This window comes from Pogonomyrmex barbatus, unplaced genomic scaffold (assembly GCF_055798465.1).
Source record: "Pogonomyrmex barbatus isolate J1 unplaced genomic scaffold, ASM5579846v1 scaffold4, whole genome shotgun sequence".
NCBI lineage: Eukaryota > Metazoa > Arthropoda > Insecta > Hymenoptera > Formicidae > Pogonomyrmex > Pogonomyrmex barbatus.
This window is the reverse complement of record NW_028297138.1, coordinates 3,668,793-3,689,651: the sequence shown is the minus strand read 5'-3', so window position 1 is coordinate 3,689,651 and position 20,859 is coordinate 3,668,793. Positions and strand designations below refer to the sequence as shown.

Below are 20,859 nucleotides of genomic sequence, written 5' to 3'. Positions count from 1 at the left end.
TTTCTTTAATATATTGGCTATAGCTATTGCCGCTTGAAGTAAACAATTCCTTATCTTACCGCGCGCTTGCATTTGCTGGTGGGCCGGACTAATACAGTGATTTTTAATAATTAATAACTCGATAATTATTGCGAAAATTGCAAAATGATAGAGGACTTTTATACTTAGTTTTATCAGCTCTACTTGCACACGAGAGATGATATAACCGATGTCGGACACCCTATATTTCTGGTGGGGGGGATAATAAAAGGGATTTTAATCGATATCGAAAATATTGATTATTGAATTATTATAGAGCCACTACGTTGAAAGTTTGCTAAATCAAAGAGGCACGTAGTTGGTAATATAATTAATTGAATTTATTTTATATAAAAGACTTTAGCAATCAAGATCCTGTTTGCCGAGAAAATGCCATGTTTTGTGTTTTAGTAAATTATTTAAATTCTGACTGACTTTGACTCCGTTTGACTCCGTGTAATTCCGTGTGACTCCGCGCTTATATGTGATATATTATATAACTCATTTGATATTGCTCAATCAGCGCTCTGATCGATTTATTGAATTGATTGTGTAGATATTTGATAATCGATCGCTCACAATTTAACTGGGTGCATATGAAGAATTTGTCGATTTAACTCTTTTGTAATTATTTCGGGCTGATTAATTGCATTTCGTGAAGTTCTTTCGAAAGATCGATTGCAGCTTCTACGATCTTGCATTTTTGCAATCTTTCAAAAGACTTTTGAAATTTGTACAATTACCGTATAGGGCTCGCGGATGAGTAAAATCTTTTTTAATCTTATTCTTTTAAGATGAAAAACATCTCTTTTAGTCGATTTTTCGCTTTACTGAAAAAATAATCATAAAAAGATGTCGCTTTTAGATAATTCTTTCAACAAAACTAAAAGATATCTTATGTTATGTCCAGTGGACTCCACGATTCTTTTTTTTCTCTAAAAGCGTAATTAATAATATTTTCTCTCATATAAGAATATTGGTTTAAACCTTTAACAATAGGATATGTATTCATGAAGCAGGAGAAAAGAATTGTAACCACTCCAACTATTCAAGTTATATATAACAATCTTTTATTTAATGCGAAAAAAATATTGTTAAATATTATAAATCTTTAGGTTGGATCTGTTACAAGTTAGGTTAGATCTGTTGAAATCTGTATATCAAGCATACAATAGGCACGAGCGAGACATGATATCCAACATCCTGTCTAGCTCGCATTCTGTATTATCCCGCCTAACTATCCCAGATTTCTAGAACCAACATCCCTCCTCTACAAGAATCAGATCCTGGTCAGGCTATAAAAACGGTTTTTCTGGAGCGCAAAGCACTCATTTTTCATTTAGTTCGGACTCACTTTTTATTTTTATAGTAGCACTTGATTGTCACATCTTAATTCAGCACTATATATTCAGCATTCATTATTTTTTCAAGACTAATAATTACAATCAGTGAACACAATTTCCAGAAAAATATCGAGACTTATTCTTCGACAATCTCGATCCCAATCAACTATCAATAAATCTTTTGTTAATTATAGAATAATTTCATTTTACTGTGGGTGTGTTGTGGTAGGTGGCAAGTGTGTGTGAGTGTGGTTGTTCGAGCGAATGGGCAGATGCCGGTGAGCCTATGAGAGAGCGGGAGAGCCGCCAGGGAAGCCAAGGGCAGAAGCGGGTGACTCCCAGCGAAGTCTCGGCTGGAGATAGGCTGTGATGCCGCTATAGCTAACCGTTGTTGTTCTTTTGGATGGCCAGCAGGTCAGCATGCGAGCGAGGCGGAGGTAGCAATCGCAAATCTCGTGCTAAGCGCAAGCGGATTGAGGAAGGAAAAGGAAGGTTTGCGTGCACGTTTCCGCAATCAGAGCAACGAGTGAATTAGAAAAACGTCATATTATATTTGTGCTATAAATCATAATAACAAACAAAAAAAATATTAACGTGATGCAGGGGTTTGAATCCCCCTGGTGGTCTGCGAACTCGCCAGTAAAAATGGTCTGTTGGGAACGGCTTCCCAGCGTTGGCGCCGTCTTTTTCGCGCCGTGGCGGGCAGGCTGGATTGTCGCGGATGGTGGTCTCCCGCGGGTCTGCTGGGCGTCCGTCTGAGTGGCAACGTTGAAGATGGTCAGCCGGTGATCGCGTCGAGGCGATTGCACCCTGGTTGGCCCGGCGTCCAACAGATAAAGGCGCCAGGAGTGTCGGATCTCCCCTTGATGCTCTAGAGAGCGACCTGGCGTCGGCGGGCAGCGGCGCGGCGACGTGCACAGTGACGGCAAGGACCCTGGCTGCGGCGTAGTCGGCAGCCGAACAGGATGAGCCTCGCGGAGTCACACGGGCCGATGAACCGGCGGTCGCGATCGAGCGACCTGGCATCGGCGGGTAGGAGCGCGGAGATGCGTGGGCCCGTGGCGGTGTGCGTGACCGGGCGGTGTCGGTCCGGCGCGCTGCGGCAGCAGGCACTCCTTTCCTGGTGCGAGTCGGATTGTCGCCGAACGAGGACGATGTTGAGAGGGCGCCGAAAAGCGCCAACAGCCGTTCCTCTCGACTAGCGGGAAGCCGTTCTTTGTCGCCGACGGCGGTTGCGCTGACCGATGCGGCGTCGACAAGGGTACCGGGCATGCTGAGTCCGGGCGGAGGGTCTGTCCCTCTAGCTGGCGGGAAGCCTGTGCAGCGTTGGTCCCTATAGCAGCAGTGGTGGGCCTTCCCGCTGTGACGGCAGCCACCAAGTCGCTGGGACACGGGCTGATGCGGCCGCGGCGTCGATAGTCGCATGTCGATGGTCCAGGCGTGATGGCCGGAGGCAGGCCGGATCCTAGAGCCACGGGACCTCGTGGCGTTCTGATAGTGTCCGTGCGTCCCCCTGTTGGTGTGCCAGGTCGAGGGAGAATCGGTGTGGTCGGCCGATTCGTAGGGTGGTCCGCCAGGAGTCGCGACCGGTGGCGTGATCGGCCGCGCTGAAGGTACGAGGAAAATACTTGCGGCGTGATCAGCCACTGGGGGGAAGATACGACCTGCGTGTTGGTCGGTAACGCCAACCAGAAAAATGGCTGTATAAGGCCAAAAAGGGCCTGGACCTCAAAGTACAGTTCCAAAGTTGGTGTGCACAAAGGCGACGAGCAGTGATGCGAGCCACTCTTATATAGCTCCAAAGTTGTACTTTGCGCAGTAAGTGATTGTGCGGCTGGACATCTAACGGCGAGCGCGCGGATCACTGTGGTACGCGGGTCTGCAATGACGGCGCGCGGCGACGCGCGCGCAAGCGCACTTGTTGGCGGGACGGAACGGCAATGACCGCCACATTACAATTTTTTAATTTTCACTCCATCTTACTTAAAACTACTTTTTCTCTATCCCCTTTCCTTTACCTTCTTTTTCTCTCCCTGTCTAACTGGCGCGGACTGCTTGAGACCTCCGAATATCATTAAAGACCCTTGATGGCTTCCCTCGACGGGCGTTCAGGAGCAGAAACAAAAAAGCAAAACGAATATCAAAACAATCTTCTGAACCGTTGCCGGTAACTTCCTCTATCGCCACTCCTGAATCTTCCCCTCCTCTTTTTTCTCAATTAATTGTCAATTTACCTGTTGAATCTCTATTTACTTCAACTCTCTATTTACTTCAACCGTCTTTGCTTCTCCATCTTCTGAAATATTTTTAAAATTTTTCCCTGACTTACTGGCCGACACGATCGAGCGCTTAATTTATCCCCTCGAGCTATTCATATGTATTCCATTCTGAGTCCGAACCCATCATCGATTTCCAAGCCCTATCCCTCGGTTCTTTATTTTCCGACAACGGAGAATCCCTGTTTCCCAATTTTGAAGAAGATTTCCCTGATTTATTTGATCTGACAACCTTCGCCAAAACAAATGCAAAGCTACTTCCCTCAATTCTTCCATATTAATGTTGCTTCATCTATTATTATTTAACCCAATGTTAAAATTATTATTTTAATTTACTCAAATTTATTCACCATATATGTATTGTATCACCGGGTAGGATCATCGCTTAATACACTCTGACATTCACACTGTCCCTATTAGAAATCCTACCCAATAGTCGCCGTACGATTGTAATATCCGCGATAACACACATGCATACTACTTTCTTACATTATTTCTCTTGCTTCTGTAAACATGTACATCATTAACTATATTTAATAAACATTTAATTTAAACTTTAATTTTATTTCTCTTAAAACCTCTCGTTTCATTCTCCTTATCCCATTGATCGCACGAAGTTTGTCCCTAATAAAAGGAATTAAATTTCGACCAGAAAACGAGCGACGGGCGCACGTCCATGGAGCAACATCACAGCATTCGCTGATCTAGTGCAGAGATTTATCAGTGCGTTCGGACTCGAGAGATCACGTTTCCTTCGAGATCCACGCTTGGCCTTCGAGAGAACAGCTGTTCCGTCCTTCCGTATACCGTTCATATTTTTAATTCTAATTCTTAAATTTATCAATTCTCTTGGGCTGGACATAACACTTATAATTTTGTAGTTTCTTGCTTTTCTAAAAGGATATCTTTTAGTCATTTTTTAGATATCTTTTTGCTTTGTCGGAAAAATATCTTTAAAAAAGGCATCTTTTAGGCATATTTTAATATTTTGTGATTATGAGCATATAACATCGTTGGTTCACGTTTCATTATTTGTCATTCTTGAACCCTTCTTATTCTTTCGTCATTCTATGCTGCACTATATTACTAGCGTTTGGTTCGTGCTATTGGTCAACGCTGATGCCAACGCTACACTGATATTACAATTCTCAATCAGTAGTACCCTGTACAGATTTGCAAACATGCAGACAAAAAAATATCTTTTAATTTTAAATTTTTAAAAGACATATTGTCATATCTTGCGATATTTTGCATTTTTTCGAAAAAGATTTAAACAGAGTTGAGAAAGTTATTTTTTAAAAATAACTCGTTACCGTTAGTCGTTACTGAATCAGTAAAGTAATTAATTATCGTTACTAATTATTGTTACTAACAAGAGAAGTATCGGAAATCCCCCTCCCATTTTAATGAGCTTCAAGTATGTTAAAATATGGACAAAAATAAGACACGCATATTTTTTTTTATCTGCGTTCTCAAACGTTAAGGAGGTGAAACCACCCCTTGAAAAAAATCGGTTTTTTTTCTTGAGTAAATATCGTCCAAACCGTTAAAGATATCAAAAAAAGTTTTAAACAAAAGTTTTACGGCTGCAAGTATACTTTACAACGACGTATTTGAATTATTTAAAAATGTTATATTTTTTAGCTCCCCTACCCCCTTCCCCTAATTTAAAAAAATTTTTTAATTTTTATAAGGACATGAATTTAAAAGCATTTTATGCTGAATACAATGTGAATACAATGGTGTATAATAAAATTATTTTTCGAAATCGCGTTTTTGGGAAATGAGTAAGAAATACCTCTATATACGCGCTCCATACGTATTCATCTCATACCGCGTGGGATGCGCGAGGCAACCTTAAAAGTGAATATGATGCAGTTCGTCCGTACTATATCAGTGCAACTTTTTTATAATAATAATAATGAGAATAATAATAATGATTGATAGCAGGTTTTGTTAAATGGAAGTCAAATATTTTTGATAAGGTATTAGAAAACATACGAAGCACTTTGGATATTTAGAAAGTTACAAATAAAGAAATAAGATATAGATAAAGATATAGATAAGATAAAGATATTATAAAATATGACTTATTTAATTTTATAAAACATGGTTTATTTAATTTTGATCGTACGGCAGCTATTGCAATGTTTATGGTAGCTATTGCAATGTTATGAAAATATTTTATTGATCAACATTTATGTTTCGTGTCGTAATGTTTCATTATCGCAACGCTACGCAAGAAGTATATTTGCTAAGGCATAGCTTTGTTTGCATATATTATTTACATAATTATGAGCATTGTTTACATGAAAATTAGTATAAAAGAATGCAAATCGCAATGAATTCGCAGTTTTATAATTAATTTCATTCTTTAAAACAGAGATCGGCAAAACGCTGAAATTAGGCACGGGCGCCCGCGAGTGCCCGCCTATTGTGCATATTTCAGAAGCGTATCTAATATTTTTTGTACCTTGGGATAAAGTTCGCATTTCACACTTACAAAAATAGCGTTGCATGTATATATGAACAATAGTGCAGTCTTAAATTACTAGTACTCGAATCTTTGTAATCTCATAAAATTTTTTTATAACAATTTAGCTAAACCGTTTAAAGATGAAATATACAAAAATATGTTGTAATATATAAAACTCAAAATGCATAAGTTCTTATAAATTCAACTTATATTTAGTTAATTTTTTTATTAATCAAATAAAGAAATGTGCTCTAGCATGGTCTGATTATAATAATAAGCATTCATTATAGAAAAATTTTAATCAAAATGCTTATCTCGATTTTTAAATAATGTAAGTTGTCAAAATTTGTGCTTTAGCATATAATTTATTAAAAATTGTGTAATATAATTATTACATTTAAATATGTTTAACGAAAATTTAAATATAGCAAAGAAATAAAACAATAATATAAACAATAAAAATATATTAAAAAATAAATTTATAATACAATCATAAAATTATGAATACATATATCACGAATTTAATAGAAATTAGCATTTTAAAATTATATTTTTAAATCCAGAAGAATAGTTCTTTTTCCGCGAAGAAAACTTCCAAAAGTTTCAAAATAAACATCTGCTAAACATCAATCTGTTAAACGCTCAAAATAAAAGAAAAACAGTAACTAAGCAACAGTATAATCAAATTTTGCTTTTATCTAGGACAATCAGATATATTTGTGATCTTGTAATTTAATGTTTGTGATGGATAATCAAAGTAATAATAAGTATAATGAGTATAGTATAATGAGTATATTCGGTTCTACATATTCATATGAACAATTATTTTCTATTATGAAATTAAATAAATCGCGATTACGCGAATAGTTAACAGATTCACATTTGCAATAATTCGTTTAAGTTGCCAAAACAATAACACTTGATATATCACTTGATATATAATATCGAAAAATTATGAATCAAATACTAATTAAATATTATAAGAATTGTTTATTTAATATTGTTGTAAGAAATGTTTATTTAAAATATAGATAGTTATTATTTTATGCTAATTCTGAGTCTGAATTTGTGCGACACAATATCTTTTGACTCCTTGAACAATACATTCAACGAACAGACATTCTTGCTATCTCCTCTCCTTCTTTTATTGCGCTTAGCGGCCTAACGCTAGCCCTAGCGCTCAACCCCGCGGGCATTGGGCGCCCGCGGCAGTGCCCACTTGCCGACCCCTGCTCTAAAGTATTATCAATTGATACAAGTGAAAGATACTTAAGAGATACTTAAGAGAGATACTTAAGAGAGAGAGCTTAATAAATGAATATGTATTTAAAAAAAAAGTTATGGAAGTTTTTATTGCTATTTATATTTTTTATTTTATAAATTCTTTAAGTTGAAATTATAGTTATTTATTTTAATTAACTTAAGAATTTTTTAATCATCAATTTATTAATTTTGATAATTTTGATAGTTTTTTAAAGATTTTTAGACATAGTAATACATGATCTTACAAGATTCAATTATACAAGAATACAATTATTCATTCTTCTTGTTCAACACATTTTTTGTAAAATAATCAGTTATTACAAAGACATGTTAAATTCATTATAAATTAGCTATTTAAATAAATAATTATTTAAATAATTAACATAAAATGGAAGAGGAAGAATCATTGGATTTTTAAACCGCATTTGATATACTAGATGCAGAAAAAATAGAATTTACTGACGACGAAGAAAATTACGCATACAATGTAAAAAAGTATTATGTAACGTCGATAATATCTCGATAAATATATAAAGATATATAAAGAGATATATAAAGAGATATATAAAGAAAAGCAGTTGAATTTTGAAGAAGTAATAAGACAAATTCAAGAAGAATTGAAGGAGTAAAACAAAGATTTCGAAATTTTTATCAAAATTTCACCCCCCATGCTTATGTAAACAATATATGCAAATAAAATTACATCTTCACAAATCTATTTCTTGCGTAGAGTTGCGATAATAAAACATTATGAAATATAAATTGATCAATAAAATATATTCATAACGTTGCAATAGCTACCGTAAACACTGCAATAGCTGCCGATCAAAATTAAATGAACGATATTTTATAAAAATAATCATTTCTTTATTTGTAACTTGTTTTTAATTGTCCACGGTACTGCTATACATTCTTTGATATATCATCAAAAATATTTGAATATTATTTAATAAACCGACTATCATTATTAAGATTATGATTATGCTTATGATTATTAATAAAAGGAACGAGAGGTCAATGAACGAGCGAAAATGAAATGATGTGACAAAAATAAATTCGAGTAAACGAGTAAATATTTATTGTAAAAACAATAATTAGCAGTGTCACCTTCAATATAAATTTGATATTGTACGTTTCGGCTTCATAGAATCTTCTTCAGCAATTTTTCTTAACAAAAATAATAAAAAACGAAGAGAAATTTTAAATGCATAAAAACTTATGAGTCTGACTGTTAACTTTTAATTTCACTCTTATAATTATTATATTTTTCATATTTTTTAATCTTTTATCTATTTGCGCTTTGTTGCGAGGCAACCTAAATAATGCAACCCGACCTCATCACTGATCACTGATTGATTTCATCTGATTAATCAGAATCCCAAGAATTTTGATTAACCCGAGAAGTATGAATTAAATAATTAAAATACGAAACTAAAATAATAAGAAATAATGCGCGCCCACGCCGATTGCAACCGATGTGCAATTCGGCAAGGACGCTGACTCTGACAACACGTGTCGAAACGCTGACGTACCAAACAATATTTCGACACGAGGCCGCGTAACAGCGGACCGATAAAAGAGCGACGAGAGTAATCAGGCTCATCTCAGAGGCTCAGACGCATAAGTGACGACGCCTAGACATTAAGGAAATGTAATAGTGTATGGCAGTTGTGGGTGACTCGGAAATAACGAACACCCAAGACCCAAGTCGATTAAATAAAATAGTTTATTCAAATATCGAAGTGCAGTTATGGTCCCCTTTCCCTCTTCCGACACGCACTCCCGAGTTGCGCCCGGAGCGGCACACAGCTTGAATCTAAATGTGTGTTCTATTATTTCACCGAACCAGTTTTTATGTATTTACAATCCCCTTTGTTTTTGTTAAAAAAAAATTCCTGAAGAAGGCTCCGCAAAACTAAAATGAATATCAAATTTATATTGAAAGTAACTCTGCTAATTGTTATTTTTACAATAAATATTGTTTATTCGAATTTGTTTTTATCACGTCACTTCGTTTTCGCTGGCCTCTCTTTCTTCTTTTTATACGATCTTTTTATACGATAATTTATACGATCTGTCTGATATAATTTTGCTCTGATGACTATTATTATTATAACAAAAAGTATTTGAAAAGTATAAAAGAAGTATTAAAAAGGTATTAAAAAGTTCTTATTTCAATAATTATTGTTGCACTGATACTGTACTGACGTCAGTCCTGAACTGCATCATATTCACCCAAATAAGAAGGGAGGGTATGCGTCACGGCGGGACCCGACCACGAACCAGTCGTGAAAACTCGTAATTATTTTGCGAAAAAATACCACCTCAGCCAGGAATCGAACCTGGATCTCCTGCTTACCGGGCAGGCATCTTATCCTTTCGACTACCAAGGCATGATATTCATCGCAAATAACGTGTTTAGAATAACACGTCAACAATACAATGATACACACACATATATATATATATATATATATATATATATATATATATTACAATATACATATATACATGTATTCTTTCGAATCCCCACGACCGGTACTCCAGAGCGATGTTGGTCTCTCACTCGATGGATGCAGGTCGGACTGCAGCGGCGACACCCTCCAATGCCATTGGCAAATATACAAATAATCCTCCTGGAGTACGACAGGAGAGATTGCATCAAGCATGGCTCGAGCCCCCTTTAATGTTGTTCCGCGCAGCCAACACGGTATGAGACATATGAACACATATGGAGCAAGTATAGAGGTATTTCTCGCTTATTTCCCAAAAAATGCGATTTCGAAAAATAACTTTATTATATACCATTATATTCAACATAAAATACTCTTGAATTTATGTCCTCATAAAAATTTAAAAATTTTTGAAAATTAGGGGGAGGGAGTGGGGAGGCTCGAAAATGTAATATTTTTGAAAAATTCAAATACATCGTTGTAAAGTGCATTTGCAACCGTAAAACTTTTGTTTAAAACTTTTTTTGATAGCTTTAACGATTTGGACGATATTTACTCAGGAAGAAAAAACCGATTTTTTTCAAGAGGTGGTTTCACCTCCTTAACGTTCGAGAACGCAGATAAAAAAAAATATGTGTCTCTTATTTTTGTCCATATTTTGGGATCCATAATATACTCGAAGCTCATTAAAATCGGGAAGGACACTTTCGATACTTCCTTTGTAAGTAAGTTCTAAAAAATAACTCGTTATCATTATCGTTATTTAAAAAAAAATGATTCGTTTTTTTTTTGTAATAAAAAAGAATGATGTTACATTTTCAACACTAAAACGAGATTACAATGAATAAAAAATTAATTTTTCTTATATTTTTGTTAAACTATAAATATAAAAACAATGAAACTTTTTATCTTAAATTCACGACTACAAAAAAATTGAGATTTTAAAATATTCAAAATGCGAATAAAACAGATTGTGACTTTTATTAAATTCATAAATACATTTTTTTTTCTATTCTCAATTTTTTATTAAAAAATTGTTAAAAGTTAAAAATTAAAAGTTAAAAATTAAATTGTTAAAAATTTTTTAACAAAAAATTATTAAAAGATAATCAAAAAGAGAATGCTAATCAATATCGACATATTGAAATAAAAACGAAGAGATTACTTGACCGATTATATAAGATAAAAAGAATCAGAGAGGAAGGATCATGATGATAAACGAGTTCAGTCCATCAGGTGTAGCCCATCATGCTTGTTTAAGTTTAAGTCTGAAATAAATAAAAAAGCACAAGTATATAATACGAAATAAAAGTTAATTAAAAGAAAAGAAAGCGTTATGTAAATATTTTTTCTGTTCGTACGATACCCTCAACGGATTGACGAATCCATTATATCAACATTTTCAGCATTTCCAACAATAACTTTATAACAATTTTTCATAGAGAATTGTGTTAACTAACATAAATATAGGATTTTATTAAGAAAATATATATAAGTATTACATCCAGTTTTCTTCAAATTCTATATATAGCGGTATTCTATATATTATATAAAAAATCCTAATAAATAGGAAAAAACGGTCCAAATAGCGTTTTATCGCTATTTCTGATAAATTTAGAAAAAATAACTCGTAACACTATTCCTGTATATGTGAGCACATGTGCGCGCGTGCGTGTATGTATGTGTATGGGTAAAATTATAATAGAAATTTTTTTTAAATAAAAAACTCAATTATTTCATTAAAAAATTAAAAAATTCTTTCTTTGTTGACAATACTCAATTTTGGTTGCAGTTTCCATAATGGACCTATACGGCTCAGCACTGCCATGCGGCAAAGTATGGTGAAGGATCCCGTAGCTCCTATATTATGGGAACCTCATTTAGAAGCTCTGGACCGACGGATAAGCATTGTCTTACAAGCCGTTCGGGATTGTGTTGCTCGCGAAAATTCTTCACAACAAGTCGTCCATAGTGATAAAATTGATTCAAAGTTATAATCTTTAATTGTAATTAATTAAAATAATTAATTAAGATGTGTAAAAAGATGTAAAAAAATCTCCTTCTTTATCTTCTCTTGCCCTCTTTTTCTTTTATATACACTTCTCTCTTTTAGATATTTCTATGTTAAGAAAAAAAGAATGTTATTTTATAAAAATTTTTCTTTATATTAAAACATGATTTTATTTTAACAATAATATTAACATTTTTTTTTATTAACCATTATTATATTAATTTTTGTACATCTATGTTCATGAAACTGATCAAATGTTTATTTTCATTATTTATCTTCTTTAGTTCAAATGTAATAACTTGCAAATTTGCAAAAACATGCTTTGAGAATTATCTATGGTGATACTAGACTATGACCGTGAATGACGCACCGAATAGAGTTATGTCGCGATTAATTTATTCCTATATCACAAATATCACATATTATGTGATGCACATAATGGTCCAAAATGAGAGCGATCTAGCGAGAACGCGCAATGGAGAAGACGGCCGAGAGCGCGCCAATTTCGGATGATGCATTATTCATGACCGTCTGTGAGGTGCCCTCTAAGAGAGAAACGCCGGCGACTTTTAATATAACATAATATAGGCTCATTCTCGAACATGCTTTCTTTTTATTTCAAAATATGCATTAATAAAATGCAAAAGAAATGAAATGTTTAATAAACAAAAGTTAGAAAAGAAATTGATATCTGCATTTGATAAAAAAATATGACATTAATGTGAAAAGTTGAAATATAAAATTATATTAATATATAATATATTTTTTTCTAATGTTAATGATAGACTAATTCTTTTCAAAGTATACTTTCAAAAAAAATTTTACATTATATTGAACTAATTTTGTTTCACTTTACAATCATTTTTTCCCACAGAATATCTAAATTAAGTTCATTAAACATCAATTAATAATAACTTTTTTTAATTGATTCAAAAATTTTTAATGGAATTTAACTCAAATGGTTGAGATAAGCAAATATTTCAATGTTTTATTATTCCAGTCTTTAGATATTTTATTAATACGTGACATGTATATATTTAAGATAATTATTGTTATTAATACTGAAAGAAAATATTTTAATTATGTTTAAATTTTTCAACTTTTAATTCGAAATTTAAAATATTTACATATTTTTGCAATCATCTTTTATATTTAGTTTATGGATAAAAATACAATATGTTATGCATTTCCATATAATGATACTATCACTGCCAAAGGAGGATATTACGAAAAAACCTATTTTTGATGTGATTGAGAAGAATAAAATAGATATCATTTTTTATTTAAGGTGAGAAATTCGATGGTGCTAGTTAAAATTACATAATGAGAACGTACAAAATTGTATTTAATTCGAAAAAATGTGTAGTGTCGCAATTATTAGAGAGATAGTTCATTACACTACATGTAATGATAAACAGTGTGATACATCAAGTTTAACATAAAGAATATTTTATGAAAATGCTATATTTGAAAATAATAGTGGAAATAGTGAAAATATTAAGCATAATGTAATGATTTTGTGCGCTAGTTCTCGATTCACCGTATTCCTCATCTCAAAATCTATAAATGTTTATTTTATTTTTCCCAAGCAAAACGGATCTTTTTGTAATGTTCTTTTTTCATTGAACAAACATAATTATTTGTTCTTTCCACAATCATTTCTTTCGGTCTGATCAAAAATAATTTATTTTACATCAGGCCATATAATATTATCCAATCTTATATCATAAACATGGCATATTATTTTGCAAATTTCAAATACAATTTCATATTTCTTGTTATAAGCAGTAATTTTTAATTTTAATTTTTGTTTAATATGTTCATAATATGAAGTTTTTCTTTATATTAATATTATTAATTTCTTGTAATTTGTTTTTCAATAGAATGTACAATCTACGTTATTCATATTGAATGAAATGTTGCATGTTTTAAAATTTTAAAAAGTTTTACTTTTTGGCTTTTTATAATATTTCCAGCATATTTTTTTGTCATATTTCATTTAATACTTTATGCAATATTTACTTACAAGGAAAATATCAGGTGACGGATCGAAGGATTTCGATGCGTTTTATACAGACTGTTCTTGGGTAAAAAAAAACCTATACGTGTCCAACCGTTTCAGTCAATAGCCCAATAATTTCAAAGAAATCGATTTTTAAGAAGTGAGTCGGCCGATATACAGACGCTTTATATTAGATCGTTGCTATTAACAACAGCAGCGGTAGTACAGTTGGTAAGACGTTGTCTTTGTATGAAGTAGATCGCATATTCGAATCCCGTTGCGTACACTTTTTTCATTAAAAATTTGTTTTTATCTATAATTATTTATATTACCATAGATGTACACGAAAAAGATTATTTATTTAATTATATCGGTTTTTTATAAATATACTTAAATAAAATTTTTAAGTAATTATCTTCACTTAAATAAAATTTAAGTAATTATAGTAATTAAAAAAATCTGAATAAAGAAATATTAAATGTTATCTTTATAAGTTTCATTTTAATTTAATGTTATTAATTTTAATTACGTTCTATTTGTAATGAAATTTCATAAATTTACAAATTAATAAATAATTAAATACTTACGTACACACGGAACAATTACTATTACCATCATTGTCATCATCGTTATTCATATGGACACATAAATAAAAATGTAATAAAAATTCTTATAATTTCTGATGAAATTAATGGTGAAATTAGGAATAAATAAGCCGCATACGTGTAACTAAAAATCACTGTTTTGTTTAACAGTCCATTCAATCGCCGCGCGCCAAATTATAAAAAGAGATCTTAAAACCGTAGAGATCTCAAAGAAATAATAAAAAAAGCCCGCGCAAAACAATCGGCGTTCATTGTCAGTCATTTAAGCATCCGCACTATATCGATCAAACATTGTAATTTCTTTGACATTTTCTTTGTCATTAAATATTGATATTATTAAATATTAATTATATGTATTTTAATATATCGATATAATAAATAAATCTTTTTCATGTACATCTACAATAATATAATGTAAATAATTACAGAGAAGAATAAACTTTTAATAAAAGAAGTGTATGCGACGGAATTCAAATACGCGATCTATTTCGTACAAAGCCAACGTGTTACCAATTATATCGCTGCTATTGTTTAGTAGCGACGATCAAACACATAAAGCGTCCCGTTCGTATATCAGCCGATTAGATTCATTTTCTAAAAATCTTCTAATAAACTTCTAAAAATCGATTTTTTCGAAACTGTAGGCCATTGACTGAAACGAATGGACACGTATGGTTTTTTTTGCCTAAGAACAGCTTGTATAAAGCGCATCGAAATTCCCCGATGCGTCATCTGGTGTTCCCTTTGTTAGTTACAAAATTCTATAAGAAATATTTCCATAAAATCTTTTAGTAATTTCTTTTATTGTTCCTTGGAACCGATTTTGCAGTAAATTAATGCAAAATATTATGTAAATGAAATAATAAATAATTCCTATTTAGCATTAAATATTGAAGTTTATATCCTATTTAACATTAAATATTGAATAGGTTTATATCTATTGTAAATGAATCAAGTTACAGCAAAGCAAGTGTTGATAATATAGAGACTGAAAGATACAAAAATTATATAATGTTATAAAAATTTGATCAGTTTCGTGAAGTACTGAATATCGATTAAGTTATATAGATATTTGTAAATCGATTAAATTAAATCGATTAGACAAAATAATTGTATAAATAGATTATCGTCGAAATTATTTTTCACTCATTACTCATTACTCATAATAATTATTTTTGTTTTAATTATCTCTTCATTCTTTCATTCTTTATTAAATTATAGAAAATTATACCTTCTAATTTAATTCATTATTAAAAAAATCTTATATTTCTAAATAAAATTGAGATTTATTTAATTTTAATTCAGAAATTATAGATTCAGTTATACTTTTTGTTGATATGTTTATATTTTTAATATTTACAAAAAAATTTATATGTTTCGTAGTTGTAACGAATTAATTACTACAGAGTCATACTTATAATGAATTAATATATGCAAAATAGTTATTAAGATTAAGTTATCATTCAAAAGATGATAAATTAATTTTATTATAGAATATTATTTTATGAATTCGTAATTATTAATTTTTTATAAAATTTTATTCAGTGCAAAACATCAGAAATAATAAAAAAATATGGTCATACATTTATAATTAATTGAATAATTGTTAAAAAAAGCAAGTTTTCTTTATATTTTAATGTATTGTGTTAATGTACTATGTAATTATAATTTATTTGATGTTACATTATAATTTGATTTTTAACACACACTCAACACACGCGCGCGCGCGCGCGCATACACACACACACATTTATTGCGACTTTGAGAGAATCAAAAAGCATATAAATATTATTAAAAAGCGCATGTAAATATTAACGCGTTAAATACTGAATCTAATTTGTTGCTTGTTTCTTTGTCTACGTAAAGTGTTCGGTAATAACTGTATCACTTCTCATGAGGTAGAATTGATTGTAATTTACAAATAATAGTGTATTTATAACGCATATTATCAACATTTTGCCGCGTAGCTACATAACTATAAGTATGTGCAACTACATGCGTAACACATATGAGTATGTGTAACATTCGTCTTTTCGCACAAATGCTCGCTTAACGAATTTATATAAATTAGTACACTCATAGTTATTGTGAAAATCACAAAATGTTAAAGGATTTTTCTACTCAAATCCATTTCTATAACTATTTCTTACTCTATATAGTATTCACAAAAGAGAAATAGTTTTATATATATATATATATATATATATATATATATATATATAACTATATATATAATTATATATATATATATATATACATATATACATATATATATATATATATATATATATATATATATATATATATATACACACATATATACAGGGATCCGATACCGATATGAGATATATATAACTGATAAAAAAGTCCTTTATCATTTTATGATTTTCACAATACTATGAGTGTACTAAATATATATGTATATATATATATATATATATATATAAAACATATCAATATATAACATACAAATATGTGTATACACACACACACACACACACACACACACATGTATATATATATATATATATATATATATATATATATATACATATATTTGTATGTTATATACGATACCATTATAATCACATGACTATCTCCCGAATTATTCATTACTTATTAAAAAATATTTCAAAATTAAAACTTACTCTGTTTCAAGAATGACATCTTATATTATTATATAATATTATTTCTTTAATTATTCTGTATATAAAAGTATTAAAATATAATTGTTAAAAATTATGAGGGTGCGCCACGTACACATGTGTACGCATACATATACGTGCGTGAGTACACACAGTGAAAGAAGAGAAGGAGGAGAAAAGAAGATTAGAGGAAAGAGGGAGAAGGAGAGGAAGAGGGGGGGGAGAGAGAGAGAGAGAGAGAGAGAGAGAGAGAGAGAGAGAGAGGGAGATGTTCTTATTAATATCATCAATCCATTCATCGACGTCAATTTGTAAGGAGACGTAAACAAATGAAACTTCTCAAAGGCAACAATATTATGTAACAAAAAATATATAATTCTATTTAAAAAAACAAATGTCACTTTGAAATCTCAAGGATGAATCCATCTGGAAACGATACATGTCATAAGATATTTCTTTCTAAATAAAATAAGTTTAACTTAATACACTCTTGCGAATAAAGAGCTAATTGCATAAAGAGATTATAATTATAATGAATCGCTCTTACACAAATATATACGCACGTGCGCGCATGTGCGTTTATATATATATATATATATATATATATATATATATATATATATATGTTTAAAGATAAGTTTAAATTAACATAATTGGAAATAAAAATATTTATATATTCATATAAATTTCCCTTAGAATAAGTTAATATTAACTATAATTACATAATTACATAATTATTAATGAGTTTCATTCATTTTTACATCATATTCAGATTAGTAACACTGGTAATCGATATAGTATTCAACATGTTAATATAAATAATGTAAATTATAATATTATATATAGGAATTTAATCACGACTAAACTTTTGCTGTTATTAAATTGATTTTATTATTTATTGTTATTCTTAACAAACAGAAAATATAAAATAATATTATTGTATAGAGCGAGTCTCTCCGCTCCGTTCCCGTGTTACTTTTTTCCCGTGTTACCCCAACTGATATTTATTTATTTAATTATTTTAGCATTAATTAGTTAAAAAGTTTTAAAAATTGGAAACATTCATAAGAGCGTATGTATTTTATTATAATTTCAAAATATAAAATTTTTAATAATTTATTGATATATATAATTAACCAATATTGATTAATATTTCCTATTATCATTAATTTTACATTTTTTTATATTATTCGTATTATAACATATTGTAAGTTAAAGATTAATATAATAATATGATGTAATATAGTGAATACAATAGGGAATGTTTACAAAAATACATAAGAAATGAATTTAAGTTACGCTATGTGATGTGTATGATTCATATTAAATGCATAAGAAAGTTTTTATAAAATGTGTTTTTCATATGCATATTTTATGGTCCTTACATATCTGTAAACAAATTTGCAAAAAAATAAATTCGAATGGAAAATAAGACAGTTAACAAAATATGTTGTTATTTAATTAAAATTTTTAATTTTTGAGTACCCTTTTCTGATTTATTTAAATATATCTAAATAAAAATAGAGTTAAAAAATATTTGAATTGTATTAAAAATATAACTCAAATATTCAATATTTAAATAATATTTAATAATAATAACAGTTCATTATAAAATTTGAAAATAATTCTGTTTCAAAATTTATAAAAACAGATTATTTTATGGACTATCGTCAAAAATTGAAATGCAAATTGTTAAGTAATTAACAGTAGTGTAAAAAATTAAGAAATATTGATTTTTTAGTTAAAAATGTAGCTGTCTTTGATTATTTAATTAGAAGGCGAGCCTAAAATAACGCTGAAAATTAAGTGATTTTTCGGAATTTTTTTTAAAGAAACTACAAAATTTTTTAAAAATTTATGGACTATTTTAATATAATATTATAATTGTTAAAAAATATCTTTTAACAAAAATAAATGTTTATTATTTAAAAAAATGATATTTGTCCAGTATGTCGGCGATGAATTGATCTCACAGCGTGCAATGTAGCATCGCTTGTATACATCTGAAACAAAAAAACCGAAAATATTTATCTTTCTTAAAAGTATACTTACTAATTGAATTTATTTAAAAAAAAAGTAATATAAAAGTAATATAAAGTAAAAAAAAGTAATATAAAATTTTAAAAATTATGGCAGTACTTGAAAGAAAATAGTGATTTTTATGCAAAATTTACATAAGTTATGTAATACAAATAATTTAAATACATTTAAACAATACAATTATAAATATTGGTTCAATTTATGCGTAATATATTTATGTAGATGTATGCAAAAGAAGAAATCAATCGGATGAATAGTTTTTGAGTTATCTTGCACTTCAATTTTAAAAAAGTACTTTTAAGAAAAACTTTAAAGTTTTGGATATAGATAATTAATAATTTTCGAGAACAGTTGTTTTGTGTTAATCTATTCCAAGTCCACACAGCAAACCTTTCGTTTCTTCAAAAAAAGTTTTGTAAGACCGTATTATTTTCTCGACGAGCCGAGCTAACTAGGCTACGACTGCTCCGTAACTGCTGCGGGTCAATTATTTTGCAAATATTTTGCATTGCTGGCCAATAATTATATCCAATGAGATCATAATTTGCAAAATATACGGTGTTAATGTATGGTGTTAATGTCAATATTTGGATGAGATTTTTCCTGATAGGTGGATAGGACGAAAAAGTCACATTGAGGGCCATCTCGATCTCCGGACTTGAATCCACTTAACTACTTTTTTGGAGGATACTTGAAAAGTGAAATTACGTCATCAAGCTTCAAGGTTTAGATGATTTGCGACAAAGGATAGTTCATGAAATAAATTTTATACCATAATAAATTTATAGGAATGTGGTTTCAGGTTTTTATAACAGATTAGCACATTGTCAGGCAGTTCAAAGGCAACAATTTGAACATTTAATATAATTATTTTGGTGACATACTGCTTTAACTGGCCGGGTTTTCGATCGATCTTGCCTTAGCTGGCCGGATCTGCAACCGATCTTGCCTTAAGTGACTGAATCTGTACTCAAATCGATCTCAAGATTAAGTTAAAAATCAAGTTCAAAGTTATCAAAGATAATTCTTCATAATCCCTACAACTTTTATTTGAGTCATTTTTCTCAATACCACCCTTCTACATAATCTGTAACTGTCACTAATTTGACTTCGAAATGGTCCCTAGGGATCACTCTGATCACTGACATGACAGCGTATCTGAACGTAAAATTTGGTCCCTTTTCAAAACCTCCAGAAAAGGAGGTTTCCACTTAAAAATTCAATGTTGACCTTCAAATGATCCTCAAGGTCAAGTTTAAAGCTACCAAAATAGTCCTTCGTGACCCTTATAACTTTTATTCGGATCATTTTCCCTGAAAGTGCTTATTTTTGGAGATTATAGAGGAATCTCATCCTTTGCGAATACCCTCTATACAAAAAGAAGAACCATGCGCTCGTTACTCAACACTCAGAAAGAGCACGGAAGTGTCTCCCTCCGATTTTGATGAGCTTTGAAAATGTTATATTCTAGACCAAAATAAGAGACACATATTTTTTTATACGTGCCCGTTTTGAGTTTTAGGAGGTAAAATACTCCCTTGAAAAAAATTCGTTTTTTTATTTCGAGGCGAATATCACCGAAACTATAAAAGTTACAAAAAAATATTTCGGATAAAAGTTGATTGCAAGAGTACTTTATAATAGTAATATAGAAAGAACAAAAAATTTGTTTAAACAAATCCCCCATCATTTCATATTTTTTTGAAAATGTTTTCATTTTTTTATGA

At 30.7% G+C, this 20,859-nt stretch overlaps 1 protein-coding gene across 9 annotated transcripts in view; it reads left to right on the top strand.

Annotated features, from left to right (window-relative positions):
- Positions 1-18,045, top strand: part of LOC105423461 (extracellular serine/threonine protein CG31145) — a 450,620-nt gene extending 432,575 nt beyond the window's left edge. For 8 of the 9 annotated variants that reach the window (XM_089080651.1, XM_089080649.1, XM_089080650.1 and 5 more), the window contains one exon: positions 11,622-18,045. In XM_089080651.1, coding sequence (XP_088936777.1) covers positions 11,622-11,826 — 205 coding nt within the window. In that variant the 3' untranslated portion in view covers positions 11,827-18,045. The remainder of the gene's footprint in view (positions 1-11,621) is intronic. The other variant, XM_089080655.1, reaches the window with a different exon arrangement.
- The last annotated feature ends 2,814 nt before the right edge of the window (positions 18,046-20,859 follow it).